Raw genomic sequence first — 19,812 nt, forward strand, 5'->3', positions numbered from 1 at the left:
TTTTTATTAAAAAAATTACAGATTCCAAAATAATGACATTGACCTAGAAACCCATAAAATATAAGCCTCAGAAGGTACTTAAGGGTAGGAACACCCTGTATATGTATATTTCCTAACCGTTTTTTTTGTTGTAGAAACATACTTTTATTACGTACACCCATCATCGAAAATATCGATTAAAAGAGACGACATTTACCCCCCCACGGCGGTGAAAAAACAGCAGCGATATAATAATAAGGGATGAATGGGTCGGTCGTATGACCCAGAAGCCAGGAGGGTGTTTGACAAAAGGGTGGATTTATGACGACACCAGGGGCGGACCATTAAGAAAAACTGATATTTTTAAATGACAACAGACACATGAGAATTACATAAAGAGAATAATGAATTTTGACTAAAAATTGAAGTCAGTCAAGTTCGTAAAAACACTTGTGAGAAATTGTTATTTTTGATTAAAAGGAATGAAATATTAAACAGTTTAAGTAAGTCTTCCTCTGGGTATTCTTCTAAGCATTAAAGGCATAAAAACCTCCTCTAAACCCTCTTAAAATCCTCAATGTCTTACCATTTATCAGGTGACCAGACTATCGATGCACACTTTACTTTAAATCTAATAAAGAAAAAAAATTCCTATAAGAGGAATTTTTTTTTGTTTACCCACCAAGTGCACCCCTGTTAAATTCGATTTCACCCTATAGGGGTGCGGCTTGCGGTAGCAGTAATAAGGGTTTTCCGACGGCCTTGATCAGCGAACGATCTGAGGAGGGTGCAACCAGTGAAAAAAAAATTTTCTCTCCCTTTTATTCAATATTTATAGTCGGTTCGATAAGTTCGAGGGGAGAAGGGAGGACTTATAGTAGAAAATCAAATCAGCTATTTAGTCTAACAAACCCTGTAGAATTGGAAAATTCAAGCCATAGCATACTTATTAAGGTTTTATTACTCTCTACCTATTTGAAATAGACTATATATAATTCGTGTTCAATCATGTTGTTCCTGTAAAAAAAATATATCATTGTGTTGTAACTTTTTAGTTTCTTGTGTTATTATCAAATTCCACTTAAATAGTGCCATTGAATGATTATTATTATAAAAAAACATAAATTAAGAAAGTAAACAAATTTAATGATTAGTCATTGTTAGAACAGCTTGTAGATTTACACAATATGATTTATAGATGCAATAATAAAAAAATCATCTTTCCTTTAAATAGTAAGGCAATAACTTTCTTTTTTTTACTGCTTACTTCCCATGATTTAATAAATTTTTTGCATATGAAGATTTTGTCACTAAAGAGGTCCTCAAGTTTTAGATCTGATATCTCAGTAAATATTAGTTTTACAGGTTTAAAGATCTCTACATAAATTGAAGAACCAAATAATTGCTTTTAAATAAAGTTTATTTTATAATGGTGGCATCAGTAGATCAAAAGATATCGACTGTAGAGTCCCAAGCCGATACACCAGAGACTTACTAGTCTTAAGCAAGCTTTAAATGATAAGTACTCGTAAAGAGGTAATTTGTTAATATTTTTAATAGCAGTTTTGGATAAAATGGATCTTGTTCTACAACTTTACTCTTATTGAGGATGAGCAAAAAATTGTTTTTAAGACAGTTATGGAAGCTTCTCGTGTAACATCTTGTCACTATGAAAGTCCTCAACTTCTAGATCTGATATCTTAGTAAATATTAGCTCTACAGTTTTAAAGGTATATTCGTAAATTGAAGCACCAGATATTTGTTTTCAAATAAAATTTATTTGATGATAGTAGCACTAGTAGATCAAAAGATATCGATTGTAGAGTCTCATGTTTACACACCAAAGATATACTAGCCTGAAGCAAATTTTAAATAGTGATAACTCATGAAGAAGTGATTTCTTAAAATTTATATTTGCAGTTTTGTGTAGACTAGCTGCTATTCTACAACTTTACTCCCATTGAGGATGAGCAAAAACTTGCTTTTGAAATAGTTATGGAAGATATTCGTGAAAGAGCTTGTCGCCATGGAGTTCCTCAATTTCTAAATCTGATATCTCAATAAATATTAGTTTTACAGTTTTAAGGAACTCTACATAAATTAAAGAACAATTTAATTTCTTCCCAATAAAGTTTATTTGACGTTAATAGCATTAGTAGATCAAAAGATATCGACTGTAGACTTTCGAATCAACGCTCTAAAGACCTACGAGCCTCAATTAAATTTTAAATGGTGATAACTCATGAAAGAGTAATTTGTTAAAATTTCTGTTAGCAGTTTTGGATAGACTAGGTGCCATTTTACAACTTTACTTACAGTAAGGATGAGCAAAAAATTGCTTTTAAGACAGTTATGGAAGATCTTCGTGAAATAGCTTGTCACTATGGAGGTCCTCAACTTCGAGGTCTAATATCTCAGTAAGTATTAGTTCTATGGTTTCAAAGGACTCTACATATATTAAAGAACAATTTAATTGCTTCCCAATAAAGTTTATTTGACGTTGATAGCATTAGTAGATCAAAAGATATCGACTGTAGACTCCCAAAATGACGTTCTAAAGACCTACTAGCCTCTACTAAACTTTAACTGATGATTACTCATGAAAGGCTCATTTTTTCAAATTTCTAGTAGCAGTTTTGGGTAGACTAGGTCTTGTACTACAATTTCACTTCTATTGAGGATGAGTAAAAAATACTTTTAAGACAGTTATGGAAGATTTTCATAAGAAATCTTGTCACTATGGGGGTTCTCAAGTTCTACATCTGTTGTCTCAGTAAATATTGGTTCTATAGTTTTAAAGGACTCTACATAAATTAAAGAACACATTAATTGCTTCCCAATAAAGTTTACTCGACGTTGATAGCATTATTAGATCAAAAGATATTGACTGTAGACTCCCAAGTCGATGTTCTAAAGACCTACTAGCTCTACCAAACTTTAAACAGTGATAACTCTTGAAGTAATGATTTATTAAAATTTCTATTTGCAGTTTTGGGTAGACTAGCTACTATTCTACAACTTTGCTCTTATTGAGGAGGAGCAAAAACTTGCTTTTAAGACAGTTATGGAAGATTTTCGTGAAAGATCTTGTCACTATAAAGTTCCTTAACTTCTAGATCTGATATCTCAGAAAATGTTAGTTCTGCAAGTTTAAGCGTCTCTACATAAATTGAAGAATACATTAATTGCTTCCCAATAAAGTTTACTCGACGTTGATAGCATTAGTAGATCAAAAGATATTAACTGTAGACTCCAAGGTCGATACTCTAAAGTTTTACTAGTCTCGACTAAACTTTAAAAGGTGATAACTTATGAAGAAGTAATTTCTTAAAATTTCTATTAGCAGTTTTGGGTAGACTAGGTGTTATTCTATAACTTTACTTCCATTAATGATGAGCAAAAAATTACTTCTTAAAGAGTTATGAACGATTTTCATGAAAGATTTTGTCACTGGGGAGGTTCTCAACTTCTAAATTCGATATCTTAGTAAATATTACTTTTACAGGTCTAAAGGTCTGTACAAAAATTGAAGAATAAATTAATTGCTTTTCAATTAAGTTTACTTGATGTTGGTAGCATTAGTAGATCAAAAGATATCGACTGTAGACTCCCAGGTAGACGTACCAAGGTCAGGTGGAAATTAAATCTTTAAAGTTATGTGATTCAGTTCTTTCTAGTCTTTGGTACACTTCTGCTGATGAAACTCTTTGTATTTCGCATTAAATAAATTTGCATAATATTTAGTTGCTCCCATATTTAATTAATTACATCGGCGATTTGAGAATTTCGTACTTCTACGTTCCAAATTTCACTTTTGGTGTGAACTATTTCCCAGGTGTTACGACTTGTGCAGGTATATGATAGAAGGTATGAAATGGTAAATTTGTCTAGAGATGGTATTGGACATAAACTATATACTTTTTACAAAAGCAAATTAATATCATGCACAGTTGGTATTACAACAATGAACTAGAACTAGACATATTTAAATGCAAAGTCATTACATTGAGTCGTATTGAGAGTATAGCTGACTTATTGTCATCTAAGTTTTGTGTCGCATATTTGATAGTGTTGCTTTACTGTTTTATTAGTGGAGAAAAAATCATTATTGCATTTGATACAATAAAATTAATATTGTCATTAAATTCTGGTCCTATTAAACCAGGCAATAGGTTTAATTTTCATTGGACTAATTAAATTATTATGCTCAGATATTCTTTGAACTATTTGAAGATTTAGTTTTCAAACAGAAAACAGCGAAAATTTCAAGGTATGATCTCACTAATTGTCTGATATACCGTGGAAAATCTAATCGCAATCGGGTAATTTTTTATGTCTGGTTCGCCTCATGTTACAACAGATTAAAATGTACGGTAATGCGAGTTTCTATATGGAAAATTCACTGAGCAAATAATTGTCCAGACAGAAAACTCGTCACGACATCTATTTCATTGTCTATATATTATGTAGTAAAGTCAATAATGTGCGAGATTAGGTACATAGTTTGTTGTTTGCTTATCTAGTCATGTGCGACTTTTAATTTCGTAAATTCCCGGTAGTGGATCGACTTTATGTTTTATTGGTAATTTGCAGAAAAGAAAATTGAAAAAAAAATCCATTTACGTAAGCAAAAATAATGCCTAAATTAATCTTCAATGCAATCAAGAGTTTTTAGCTTTTAATCAATAATTATTGAAACGTGCGTTATAGAAACATGGTTTCCTTAGTAAGAAAGTCATTGAAATGTATGAGAAAGTCATCCTAACTTCGAAATACCCCATTTTTATTATATTATAAGATTCTACATATAAAATTCTAAAAAACTTGATGGGTTAGTTAAATAGTTTCCAAGATAGAGACATTTTAAAATCACCTGTTACGCTATCAGAGCAATGTACTAGTAATATATTGGTATAAAATATGGGATATTTCATAAAAAATAATAACATTAGCTTAGATTTTAGAGTGTTTTATGCAATAACTGCTTATTTTAAATTAAACTTATATGATTGGAAATTAACCTTATTGATTTCATTTTTTTTAACAGATTGCAGAAGTATTTTATACTATAAATTACGGTCGACATAAAAATGATCTTTATTTGTGGTTTGTGATACTGATTGTTGCTTGATAGTGGTTAGAAAATGAATAGTGGCCATCATACTAATGTAAACCGACAATTTTTTTTACGATATTTCAAATCCCATTTATATTTTAAATCAATTATAAAATATATATAAAATCCTACAGCTCAGCCCCCGAAAGTTAAAAAATTCATTTATCAGGTTTTACGATACAGTTCCGGAATCGTAATCGGCCAGACAGACAATGACTCAGACGAACTTAATAAAAACATTAAAAAAAAAAAGTTGTAAAAAGAGGCTAAAACAAATAAACGTCTGGTCGTCTCGACATAATATAATTTAATCCTTAAAATAAGTGAGTCATTTAGCGTCATTATCACGACCGTAGAATCAAAACACATTATTTAAATAAGGACCGACGTTTCGTTTAAAAAACCTGATTTGCATCGATTTTGGGAGAAGGGGTTAAGAATCATTTTATTAGTAAACAAATAGTATATGATTAAAATGTCTTAAGTCTGCTACTAAGCTGTGATTACATGTAAAGTATTTATCAGCCCATAAATCCCCAACAGCTATATCATAAATAACCCTTTACTGCATGAATTTTTTGTTTTCTTCGAAAAAATTCCCAGGGATGGAGGGATACGCTTTATTTATGTAAAAAATACCAAACTAATTTTTGTTTAATATTTGCTTTATTTATTTATAAAAAAATGGAAAGTAACATATATGGAACACTATGCAACAACATTATCATTTATTCAGTGTGGAACCTCAAAAAACAATTTTGGTCTTTATTAAAACATAAGAAAACTTTACATTTCGTACAAGACACAAAAGATTAATATTCACACAATAGAAACTTGCATCTTGATCTTTGTTGTTCACTCCATTCTGGTAAATGGTCAATACCATCAAGACGCACCTCTTGTTGAGGAATTTCTTTGGTAGGTCCACGCTTCTTTTTTATAGCATATAATGTCTGAACCTCTGCTGAAGGTCTTCCTACTCTTCTTTTATATTCTTTATTAGCATTGCATAAAGAATCAGCGATGGCCAGCTTGAAGTCCTTAAAGGGTAGGTCAAATTCTTTATTGCTGCGTCTCCAAAATAACCAAGCATTTACGCAACGCAAATCCAACATGTGAAAAAATATGCGTAAATACCATTTCTTTGATCGAATTTTAATCCTATAAAATCCCAACATGGCATCCAGAAGGTCGACGCCTCCCATATAATTATTGTAAACAAAAACACTTCTAGGGCATTCAATCATTTTATGAGTGTTTTCTTTTTTGAAAAATCTTTTTTTCTTACCACGAACATAGGTAGAAAGGGTGGTCACGACTTTATTATCATACCCTGACACTGTTGCAATATCCACATTATCTATGCGAGATATTTTTTCTTTTATTGTGCCACGACCAGTTTTCTTCATATCTTTTTCAGATGGTAATGTACATGGTATACGATTGGCTCTCACTGTCCCTAAAGGCAATATCCCTTTTTTATGTAAGTAAATCATCAAAGGTATGCTAGTAAACCAATTGTCAAAAAATAGTTTATAGTTGTTATTCCTTGGAACACTCTCGGATAACCTTATTACAACATTACTACTCATTCCTAAATTGGGGCGCCCGTTAGGAACTTGGTTGCTTTGGGATCCTGCAAAAAGGTCGAAATCGTAGCTGAACCCGGAAATTCCGATAAGAACGAAGTTCTTATAACCCCACTTGTGAGGTTTCTTAGGGTTATATTGCTTTAGTTGACTTCTAGCTTTAGTAGGAATGATTTGCTCTTCTATAGCAAGGTGTTCCTCACGTGGTACTAATAGTATCCATAGTCTTTCTCTTATTTGGGTAAGAAAAGGTCTAATTTTGAATAACTTATCGTGACCTGGTTGACCTCTTTGGATCATTTGACTATTGTCAAATGATGATATGTCATTGAAATAAATAAAGCGTTTTATCGTCTCGAATCTATTGCAGCACATAACCTCAGAAACAGCAGGATGGCCTAATGAACCATTCCAATAATCTCTTGTAGAAGGCAACTGTATTAGAGAAATCAAAATGCAGATTCCGATGAACTGTTCAATCTCATGACTTTTTGTATGGACAGGCTTGTGTGGTTGACACTGGATATTATATAAATTACTTTGCTCTGTAATGTAACTTATGAGCTCTTTTGGGAAAAGGAATTTGAAGTATTCTACTGGAGTTGCAAGCGTACGAATCGAATCCGGAAGATCCTGACAACCTCTAAATTGAATTTCGTTATCGTTTTTCAATAGATTACCTTCGTGCCATTCAATATTCTTCGATATTCGTTTTCGAATTTCTGATAGGGGCATATCGTTATCAGATGAATAGTCGGATTCTGAATCCGGATCATTTTGGTTGGTTTGTATTTTTGAATTTACACAACTTTCAGCTTCGTCGCCAGATAAATCTGGATCATCACTTTCATCGGAGTGTATATTAGCTAGATGTTGTAGAGTACCATAAAATTTCTTTGTGTCCATAACTGAAAATAAAAGCAACCAATTTAAACATAATTGCATATTGTTCCATATATGGCACAAGCACAAAATCGTAAACATAACCTCCTAAATTACCATCAAATGAAAAATAACTTACCGTATAAGACAGCTTACACTTCACCCGTAATGCCAATAATTTTTTTTCGATAATATTATAATTTTAAGAAACAAAAAACTTGCAAACAAAACGTATCAATCAGCTGTTAGCGTGAAATAGCGCGCGGCAGTCTCTGACGCGAAATAACTGTCGTATACAATACTATCGATGTGTACATTTTGCTGTGTAAGCGGGTACGTTCCAAATATGATACAGTATGCAGTAAAGGAATATAACTTAATTTTAGACAATATTTTTATATTGTAGTTTGGATCATATATGGCACATGATGCGGTAAAGGGATAAGTTTATTAAATTATTAAGAAATGACACGTTTAAAGTGATTCATCCAGAGACAAAAACATGGTCGCAAATTGTCCTTATTTACTGCTATAAAAATTCTTATTATATATTTTCTATTTCAGAAAATCATAATAATAAAAATTAGATCAAAATTCATGTGAGGTAGACAAGCAACAAACAAATATTGAGACCTAATTTCTAAAGCCTTTAACTTTAGCATGCCTTTGTTGCATGGAATGACATAGAGGGTACAGCTAAGGCAACATAAAGTTCAAGGGTCGAACATTGTTCCTAAAATAATTTATTCCATTAAATTCATTCTTGAATTCTTAGTCTGAAGTACTGAATAAATCTCCTATATATATTTAGAGAAAATTGCCTTTTTTGGTTCAGAGTTCAGAGGTTTTTCACGATTTTCTTCCACTGTATGGAAAATAGGATCAAAATTTCATTTTCTAGGTATATGTTTTATTATTTCAAACATTTTTTATGTGAACCATTTTTTTCTAATGTCAATAGATTTTTTATAAAAAAATAAAATTCCCCATAAAAGATTCATTGAACCTTTGGTCCATTCGTCAAGTTTTTTCGGTCACTTTCGGGTAAAAATGCCAATAACTCATTTCTCCTTCATTTTTAGAAAAAATTTATAAAATGCTTTTTGTTTTAGGTTTAAATAGAGCATCGATTACGAAAATAAAAATCAAGAAATTGTCCATACATTTTGTAAAAATTGCCATTTTTTGTTTAAAGGTTTTTCACGATTTTCTTCCACTGTATGGAAAACTAAATCAAAATGTCTATGTTTAAGTATATATCTTATTATTTCAAACATTTTTTATATGAACCATTTTTGTCTCAGGTCAATAAATTTTTCATAAAAAATAAAATTCACAATAAAAAATTCATTTTGCCTTTGACGCATTCATCAAGTTTTTTCGGTCACTTTCGGTTAAAAATGCCAATAAGTCATTTCTCGTTCATTTTTAGGAAGAATACGTAGAATACTTTTTGTTTTAGATTTAAATAAAGCATCGATTGCAAAAATAAAAATCAAGAAATTTCCCATACATTTTGTAAAAATTGCCTTCTTTATTCAAAGGTTTTTCATGATTTTCTTCCACTGTATTGAAGATAGGATCAAAATTTGTTCGTCTTTTGTCGTAGCAAATGACGATTTCTGCAGGTAAACACACTTCTACTCTTATGCAATCCAATAGTCCTTCATCCAGAACAACCTAATCATTGGATGTACATTGTACTATTCTACTATAGGTATCCCAATGTTTTTCAAGAATACCCTCCCAGGTCTCCGATGCACTCACTCACTAATCGACCTCATTACAGGTTACGGCTACCGTCGGCCAACAAACAAGAAAAGAAACAGAAAACAGAAACAACGTCAACATCGTCGAAGGTAGAACAAGGATGACGGTCGTACTTTGGTACCGATTCGTTCGCAGTCGGTCTGGCCTGGTGTGATATTGTATGACGGCTGATCATAAATAATTATTCGCCATATATGGCAGTCCAGACTCGATAAGTTCGCTTGTACACTTTTTCAGGCGAAAGTCGTACGAATGAATGTTGGTACCACTTGGTGATTGTGGTTGCTTGATTTTGTCTAGACAGGGACAAGTGATGGAAAGTCTTAAAAGGATTAAAAATGAAGAAAACGTTTACAAACAAGTATAGATCTATAGGCAATATATGATTTGCTGTATAGAGCAGCTCCAACAGTAAAGATATCATAACTAAGCCAACTGCCGATGTTAGGACCTTGAAAGAATCAATTATCGATCTAATTAAGGTTGTTACCAATATTTTAGGTAACTCTCCCATTCAGTAGATAATTCATCCAATGCTCGCAGTGTAAATCTGAATATATATATCTACCATGTATACTAGAGTATTTGATTTCTCTACACTATCCTTTAATCATGTGAATAATGTACATAACCAGAATAATGTTCAAGAATCCTGTTCAACATGTGTCTGTTAACCCTCTTAATCCAACCTATTTAAACGTAAGTACGAGGGCGGGTCAATAAGTCCGTGACTTTTTGAATTTCCCGCTCTTTAATGGAAATGGCAACTCTGCTCCTGTCAACAGAGAACTGTCAGTTGACGCCTGTCAAAATTTGAACAAGCTGCGTCATTTAGTTTGTGTTTGACAGCTGTTGATAGCAGACTACCACTCGTTTTGCGAAGAAAATGGAAAAAAGTAAATTTCGTGTGCTCATTAATGTTAAATGCGACCATGTCACTCCCCTGTTGGTCAGATCAGGGTGGCTTTCTTTGGATGAACGCTTTGCACTGCAAATGGCTACACTAGTCCATAAAGTTGTGCTTTTCGGACAACCAGCTTATTTATCTAATAAATTAATTTCAAACTCCAAAATTCACGGCAGAATCACACGAAACGCGCATAATTTTGTTATTCCAGGGCATAAAACTGCAAAATTCCAGGGCTCATTTAGTTACAATGCTCCAAAAATCTATAATGCACTACCACCTAAAGTTAAGTCTCTTCTCTCTGTAACGACCTTTAAACAAAAAACTAAAAATAATATTTTTCAAAACCGACATAGGTAATCATCTCTGGTCCTTCATTGAAGTACCTACTATGATTTATTGCAGCATAGATTGTATTATATTTATTATTTTACTTTTTTATTCTGCTCTTATGTTCTATAAAATTTTGCATTTGTGCTTATAAATATGGTTAGATAGAGTAGCTTTAAGCTAGATCTCGCCATTACTTATTTAGTAGTTAAGAAAACATGTATTTTTATGCTGAATAAAGAAGACATTTATTATTATTATTATTATTATTATTATCAAGCATTATTTTGTACGGAAAAAAAACCTTCACTCAATCCAAGGCTAAGCTTGATTAATATTATGGGGACTCTGCACCATCCATTTCCATGGTTTACTGAATTTCGATGTGGCCGTACAAGCACGGAAGATGCCGAACGTTCTGGACGCCCAGTCGAAGTTTCTACATCCAAAACAATCGAAAAAATTCACGCCGATCGGAGATTGAAAGTGAGAGAGATTGTGGAAGCCATAGGCATCTCACATGGTTCAGTAGTTTCAATTTTGAATGATCATTTGGGTATGAGAAAGCTTTCCGCAAGATGGGTGCCGCGTTTGCTCACAATCGACCACAAACGCAACCGTGTGACAATTTCCCAGGAGTGTTTGGCGTTATTCAACTGCAATATGGACGAATTTTTGTGGATCCACCACAACACGTCGGAGACCAAACAGCAGTCAAAACAGTGGATTTCTCGGGGTGAATCGGCGTCCAAGAAGGCAAAGGTGGGTTTGTCAGCCAATAAAGTCATGGCGACCGTTTTTTGGGATGCACGCGGTATAATCCACATTGACTATCTTCAAAAGGGGAAAACAATCAATGGAGAATACTATACCAACTTATTGGATAGATTCAATGAGAAACTGAAAGAAAAAAGACCACATTTGGCCAAAAAAAAAATTGTTCTTTTCCACCAGGACAATGCAAGGGTCCACACATGCAGTTTCCATGGCAAAAATCCATGAATTAGGTTACGAATTACTTCCTCATCCGCCCTATTCTCCAGATTTAGCCCCCAGTGACTATTTCCTATTTCCAAACTTAAAGAAATTGCTCGGCGGAAAGAGATTTGACTCCAACGACGAAATCATCTTCAAACAAATGCCTATTTTGATGACCTCGACAAATCATATTTTTCCGAAGGGATAAAAAAATTGGAGAAACGTTGGACTAAGTGTATAGAACTCAAAGGAGACTATGTTGAAAAATAAAATAATTTTTTATATAAAAACCTGTCTTTTATCCAAAAAGTCACGGACTTATTGACCTGCCCTCGTAACAGACATGAAAGAAGAGGCTTGATTTTCACTGGTCCTCCTATAAAGCTACTACAGGTGGCAAATCCTCGAGTAAACAGCTGACTTATATTAACCTTGCTAATTTGAATGCCTAATGCAAAGATGTCTAGTTCTAGACTAGACATATTTGCTCCTGTACTAAGCTAAAGTCTAAGTTCTAACATGATTGTCATTCAAATTAATTCTCAAGCTATACATCGCTCTGTAAATAGTGAAAAATCACTTCAGGTATCTGAAAGAAAGAAAAGTTAATCCAGGGGTTTGAGGCATATGACAAATCAGTTGAACTATCCGAAAAAAATGGAAAATTAAGCAAATTCCTTGGAAGAAATTAATATTTATTCCGAAAACTTCAAACCTATGAACAATCACTGCAACTGACACGGAAAGTTTCAAAACTGGCCCTTAACGCCTAAAAAATGAAAAGTTATTCTAGGAAGAAAAATCACACAGAAGTTTTGATCCAATTTTCCATACAGTGCTATAAAGTGATGAAAAACCTCTGAACAAAAATGGAAATTTTCTCTAAATCAATGGAAAATTTCTTTATTTTTATTTGTGCAATTGATTGAAACAATGAAAATATATAATGTCGATCGAATTTTTCCTAATATATAAGAATTTTATACACTACGTCAGACTGAGATGATGATACTAGAATGAATTTTCAGTTTCAATACCTTTGTGATAATTAATTCAGAAAATATGTTTAAGCCTTTAACTTTATGTTGCCTTGGCTCTAGCCTCTATGTCATTCCATGCAACAAAGGCATACTAAGTTAAAGGCTTGAACAAAATTATATATCAACTGCCTGGAAAAACATTAAAAAAAAATCACTTTTATTTTTGTAATTAGTTGGCTTTTTCAGGCGATTGAGGACGTAAGCAAAGAGTAAAATGCGGTAGAATTCTAAAGAAATATTTTCGCTATTTTTTGGTTTATTTTCCATCTCAGACTCAGGAAACTATTAGACGATCACTGTGTTATTATGTTCCTCGTCTATAGGGAGCATCATTACGTAAAAAAACGACTTTTCCAGGTAATTGAGAACGTAAACAAAGAGGGAAATGCGGTAAAAATCTAAAAAATTTCACTATCAATATTTTTTTAAACATCTAAGAATTTGTCGGTTGATAGTTGAGTTGCTCTTCATATTGGTCTGGTAAGTCGAATTTACTTAAATATTTTTGTTAGGACAGGTTTTATTAAAAAATTTATAAGAAACAAACTTCTATTTAACATCACAACCTACATACTAGAAGTTCCATCATAAAATATTAAAAGGAACTGAATGTTCTAATTTTTACATTTCTATCTTCGGTGGTTTCGAACATATCATAATTTGTGACTAAAAAAGCCATATTCCAAGTTTAATTTAAAATTAATTAAACTCAAAATAAATATCAAATAATTTTATTAGACGAAATTGTTTTCAAATTTTCACATCTCTATCTTTGTTGGTTTAAGAGATATGAACCCTTAGTGCCTAAAAAATGCAATAAAAAAAATGTTTTATTTTTCAAATTCCTAGACAATTTTATCCATTTTAATAACTATGAAATATTAACTAAGAAAAATTTATATTTTTACATGAGAAAACAATGAAATTTCGAAAAATGTTCCTTGATATCAATTGTCCAAAAAAATAGGTCATTGCTAGTTTTCCTGATTCCAAGAGAAAAAAATGAAAACTCTAAGTCTCAGTCTCAAAATATCTTTTTAATTAATCAGGTTGACTTTAAGTATAGGACATGATCCATGAAACATACGTAGAGTTCCACGCGAAATTCAAAGATGCAATAAAAAAAAGGTGCTTTCATTTGAAAAAATGATGTTGATGGTCGTAATTTATTTTTGAGCAACCCTGTGTATACAAACTTCACGTACAAAAATGCGCATGTGCAATGCGTTTTTTTCAACCACACCCCTGAATTTTTTAATGAATTTAGACATAACTTTTGGGATGCACTGTATAAAGAAAAACAAAACATAAAAATGCATGCAACAACTAACAAAAAAAAAAAAAAAGAAGAACTCAGAACAACATCAACAACTAAGAAACTTACGGAAGTAACTGCGGAAGCGGAAGTAACTGACACAGAAGAAACGGAAGAACGTGAGGAGAGACGATCGATGTGTCGACGTAGCGACGATGCGGAGGAGGAGGCGACAACCGCCTCCGCGGAAAAAGTCGGCGACAAAAGAGGCGGGTGAGGAGGAGAGCGGGAGGAGGAGGAGGAGGCGGTCGCCGCCTCTTGGAGACGGTGGTGCCGCCACAGGAGACACGAGGCCAAGCCGAAGAAGGCGCCGGCCGCCACGAAACCCACCAGAGTGGTGAGGGGCCACGGGGGCGGCGAGGTCGGCGGGGGCGGTTGAGGGTCTTTTTCGTCCGCCCCTTGGTGCGTCGTACCGCCGCTCGGGTACCGGTGCAGCTGATGGTGGTGCTGGAGATGGTGTTCTCCGACGGTCACGACCGCTGCAACGAACAGGAGTTTACTGTATTTATTTTGTTTATTCAATTAATCCACTACCACCTAATTTATATTAAAAAAGACATACAATTTTCAGGCTACTTTTTAAAGGAAAATTACATATATTGTAATGGGATTTTTAGTCCCGGGGGTTCGTAGATCAAAGAAACCACTAATTTCGGGAAATCACAGTTTATTCACCTCAGTTATGGGTTTAGTTTTAACACCTTTTAATAATAAAAGCACTGACCCGGATTAAAACCTTTTAACGGAATCACGAAGTCAAAGACGCCACACTTCTTTATTAAATGGTGATAAACGAAGTAATAATCATAAGAATACTCCGATGTAAGGTTTAAAGAATGTCATTTCCGCAAATAAAGGAAATATTTAAGCCGCCCGATATTCTAATAGAACAAAGTATAGCAAAGGTAGAGGTCGTTCCGCTACAATATCATTCTAAAATTATGGGACAACATAAAAAGCTTAAACCGTTGATTGAAAAACAGGTAAAAGGCATATTTGGCAATTGGGGAATCCTCATATGTTATTTTGCCTCTAGCGGACCACTCAAATTTATATAAAATTTGGTATAAAACATTACAGAAGTTCACATTTATACTAGTTGCTCTGGTATGCGACAACAGAAATGCCTTTAAGTGTCTAGGTGCAGGAAAAACAAATCCTGTTATAGATATTGCAAATTCATAAATTTTTAGCATATTTGATGTTTCTTGGTCTTTAAAATCATTAAAAAATAACTCTATGAATCCAAAATAAACATTTAAAATTAATGGAAGTTTTGTTTCTCGGTTTAATATAGTAAAAACGTATGAAATTAATAGAAAAAGTGGTACCACGAGAACTTTAATAAAGCTAACTAATGTAAAAATAAATTCTATCACATTTTAAAAAATGAGGGAGATATCGGCCTCCAATTTTTGGGTTTTTTCATTTTTCGGGTAATCCCCCCGTGTCGAATTTTTTCACCAAAAATTGATTTTTTTCGAAATCAAACTAAGTATACCAGCGTCTTATTTGGGTCACCTAGATTACGAAAACACCGGGTTATAAGAGGATCCGAGCAGAACTAACAGAATGAGAGCATTTTGAAAATTCGAAAAAAGTCATTTTTCGACCTCGTTTTTGAAGCCAAAAATGGGCTCTAAGAATGCAATATCTTAGCTAATATAAAAGCTACGAGTCTGCGGATGGTCTCGTTGGATTCAGAATGACGAAACTAAGACAAAACCGTTGGAATTTTCCCGATAGTGCTCATAAAAGATATCGACCTTCAAAGTTTGAATTTTTTCATTTTTCGGGTATACCCCCCGTATCGAATTTTTTCACCAAAAATTGATTTTTCCAGCGTATTCAAAATAAGCTAAAAATTTACGTTTAAATAGAACGCGCCCTATCTTTTGAAAATTTATATGTTCCTTTTGTTCTTAATTCTTGTTGACATAACAATTATCCTAGTGTGGTAATTATGTGATTTTAATATTTGTGTAGACCTTGTTTAGTAACTTTCTCATGCATCTTAAAGTAAGTTTTTTTGTCTTCAACGTCCAACTGTTCATTTGTTAGTTAATTAAGCCTTTTTTCATTATTGTCGATGCCCTTTTATTTATTGTTAGTAATTTTAAGCTTTGACCTTGCCAGAAGCACTGTGGCTTTTTATGTGTTGTGATGAAAACCGTCATTATATGTAAGTTATTTTTAATACCTTTTTATTTCAACACTTTTAATCTTTAGCTTATAAGTTTCCTCAGTTCTTTATAGATCCCTGATGATGGACATCTTATATGTCCGAAACATGTAGGATAGATGGTTTTTCAAATAAATTTAGTGGAGGATGACCGAAACTATTTTAGTTACCCTTTAAAAATTTACGTTTAACAGAATTTGACCCTGACAAGGCTACACCCTAAATAAGCGTCCATTGGGTCACATTTTCCTGTTTTTTTTTTCATCAATAAATTGAAATTGAATTTAATGACGACTGGATCCCGTTCAACTCTTCACAAATTGGCTCTCAAGACCTTTTTGTCGTATAAAACAACCGATAAAATGTCCATAAGATGCCAGCGACAAGAAGATAAAAGTCAATTTTCACATTTTATGAGCGCTCAAAGAAAAAATCCTCCTTTTGCCAAATTAATTTTATCCGTTCCATATCGTCATCTGCCATCGTCATAAAACGTCAGGCCATAAATAACGTCCATATAAAATTAACAAATAATAAAAAATTCACATCATATGGCGAATGGGGAAGGTTGTTACCGAACCAAAAGGTGCTAAGTGTTTTAAAATTATTTTTGGGCACTAAAATGGCGAGATCCTGGCTAGTAAGGGAGCTACGATCTTGCAAATAATCTTATAGGAATCAGAAGGATATAATTAAGATAAAACCGTTTAAATTTTCCCGATAGGGTCCATAGAAGCCGATATATCGACCTTCAAAGTTTGGTTTTAAAGGAAAAATTATACGGTCACACTATTGCGCATATAAATTTGGTCAAATGTACAATTATTGAGCCTGCCACAGCCCTGAATGCACCCTCTTACACACTTAACTGGATGAATTGTCCTATTTATTGTACTCCTAGAAAAGTGGTAGTCACTTATGAAATTTGTTGGAAAGTTGTACTAGTTTATAGTTCCTCTTAAAAAGTTCTACTTGTTTCCAATGTATCTAATGACACTGTTTACGAATAATTGTACTAGCTTCAAATTTTATACAAAAAAATCTACTTAGTATTGTTACTCGGAAAATTGTCCTATTTTAACATTTTCTTAAAAAAAATTAATTTGTAGTTCAAATAATTGTACTGTTAGCAATTTCGCTTAAAAAAATGTAATTATTTTTCCCTTCATCAGAAAAATTGTACTTTTCAACAATGTCAACGATAAATTGTACTCTTCTATATATGCCCCTGGAAAATTGTACTATTTCATAATTCCTCTAGAGGGATTGTACTCATTTACAATTGCAATTTTTTGAAATTGTACTAGTTTAACATTTTCTTAAAAAAATTATTTTGTAGTTCAAATAATTGTACTGTCAGCAATTTCGCTCTGAAAAATTGTACTCATTTTTCCTTTTATCAGAAAAATTGTACTTTTTAATAATGTCAACGATAAATTGTACTCTTCTATATACGCCTCTGGAAAATTGTACTAGTTTATAATTCCCCTAGAGAAATTGTACTCATTTACAATTGCAATTTTTTGAAATTGTACTAGTTTAACATTTTCCTAAAAAAATTATTTGTAGTTCAAATAATTGTATTGTCAGCAATATCGCTTGAAAAATTGTACTCATTTTTCCCTTTATCAGAAAAATTGTACTTTTTAATAATGTCAACGATAAATTGTACTCTTATATATACGCCTCTGGAAAATTGTACTAGTTTATAATTTCCCTAGAGGAATTGTACTCATTAACAATTGCACTTTTTTAAATTAAACAAATTAAAAAAATGAATTAAAAAAGATATTCTATTACAATTTCACTTACAAAATTGTACTAGTTTAACATTTTTTAAAAAAAATTAATTTGTAGTTCAAATAATTGTACTGTTGGCAATATTGCTTAAAAAATTGTACGCATTTTTCCATTCATCAGAAAAATTGTACTTTATAATAATGTCAACGATAAATTGTACTCTTCTATATATGCCCCTGGAAAATTGTACTAGTTTATAATTCCCCAAGAGGAATTGAACTCATTTAAAATTCCATTTTTTTGAAATTGTACTAATTTAAAAAAATATTTTATTATAATTTCACTTACAAAATTGTACTAGTTTAACATTTTCTTAAAAAAATTAATTTATAGTTTAAATAATTGTACTGTCAGCAATATCGCTTGAAGATTTGTACTCATTTTTCCATTCATCAAAAAAATTGTACTTTTCAAAAATGTCAACGATAAATTGTACTCTTCTATATACGCCCGTGGAAAATTGTACTATTTCATAATTCCCCTAGATTAATTGTACTCATTAACAATGGCACTTTTTTGAAATTAATCAAATTTAAAAAATGAATTAACAAAAAGATTCTATTATAATTTTACTTACGAAATTGTACTAGTTTAACATTTTCTTAAAATAATTAATTTGTAGTTCAAATAATTGTACTGTCAGCAATATCGCTTGAAAAATTGTACTAATTTTTCAATTCATCAAAAAAATTGTACTTCTCAAAAATGTCAACGATAAATTGTACTCTTCTATATATGCCCCTGAAAATTTGTACTAGTTTGTAATTCCCCTAGAGAAATTGTACTCATTTATAATTGCATTTTTTTGAAATTGTACAAATTTAAAAAAATATTTTATTATAATTTCACTTACAATATTGTACTAGTTTAACATTTTCTTAAAAAAATTAATTTGTAGTTCAAATAATTATACTGTTAGCAATTTCGCTTGAAAAATTGTACTTTTCAATAATATCAACGATAAATTGCACTCTTCTATATACGTCCCTGAAAAATTGTACTAGTTTAACATTTTCTTAAAATAACTAATTTGTAGTTCAAATAATTGTACTGTCAGCAATATCGCTTGAAAAATTGTACTTTTGAATAATATCAACGATAAATTGCACTCTTCTATATACGTCCCTGAAAAATTGTACTAGTTTAACATTTTCTTAAAATAACTAATTTGTAGTTCAAATAATTGTACTGTCAGCAATTTCGCTTGACAAATTGTACTTATTTTTCCCTTCATCGGAAAAATTGTACTTTTCAATAATGTCAACGATAAATTGTACTCTTCTAAATACGCCCCTGGAAAATTGTACTAGGTTAGGTGTTTGCTCAAAATTTAAAAAAAAAAAGTACTTTCCTAGTATTTTATATTAATATTATTTATAATTAGTTTATAACATAAAATTGTACTCGCTTACAATTTTTCTTCAAAAGTTGTACAGTATAGAATTCTTGAAAAAGTGTCAATGAAAAATTGTACTCTTCTATACGCTCCCCTCGAAAATTGTACCAGTTTATAATAACTTTTAAACAATTGTACTTATTTAAAAGTGCACTTGAAAAATTGTACAAATTTAAAAAGTTACCTAAAAAAACTATGTGAATATATTTTAATTATTTAAGTTTTTTAAAATCAATGTTAAGAAAATTGTTCTACTATAAAATTCCTTCTGAAAAATTGTACTAATATATAAAGTTAATTAAAAATTGTACTTGTTCATAATTTTAACAGAAAAATGATTTTACTTACTTGCCCGACTTTAAAATTTGTATTTTTTTAAATTTTACCTATAAGATGTTTACTAATTCATAAAAAACATTTAGAAAATTGTACTAATTAAAATTGTTACTTAAATAAACGTAAAATTGTACTAGTTTTCAATTTTACTTAAAAAATTTTACATGTTCATAATTTTAATAGAAAATTGAT

At 31.8% G+C, this 19,812-nt stretch overlaps 1 protein-coding gene and 1 long non-coding RNA gene across 2 annotated transcripts in view; one reads left to right on the plus strand and one right to left on the minus strand.

Moving 5' to 3' along the window:
* The window catches only part of LOC126738250 (uncharacterized), an 81,260-nt gene extending 80,326 nt beyond the window's left edge, over positions 1 to 934 (plus strand). The window contains exon 3 of the long non-coding RNA XR_007661271.1: positions 135 to 934. This is a non-coding gene — a long non-coding RNA (uncharacterized LOC126738250). The remainder of the gene's footprint in view (positions 1 to 134) is intronic.
* Positions 1 to 19,812, minus strand: part of LOC126738246 (putative protein TPRXL) — a 249,488-nt gene that overhangs the window by 60,386 nt on the left and 169,290 nt on the right. The window contains exon 3 of the mRNA XM_050443486.1: positions 13,976 to 14,385. Coding sequence (XP_050299443.1) covers positions 13,976 to 14,385 — 410 coding nt within the window. The remainder of the gene's footprint in view (positions 1 to 13,975; positions 14,386 to 19,812) is intronic.

This window comes from Anthonomus grandis, chromosome 7 (assembly GCF_022605725.1).
Source record: "Anthonomus grandis grandis chromosome 7, icAntGran1.3, whole genome shotgun sequence".
NCBI classification, from domain to species: Eukaryota; Metazoa; Arthropoda; class Insecta; order Coleoptera; family Curculionidae; genus Anthonomus; species Anthonomus grandis.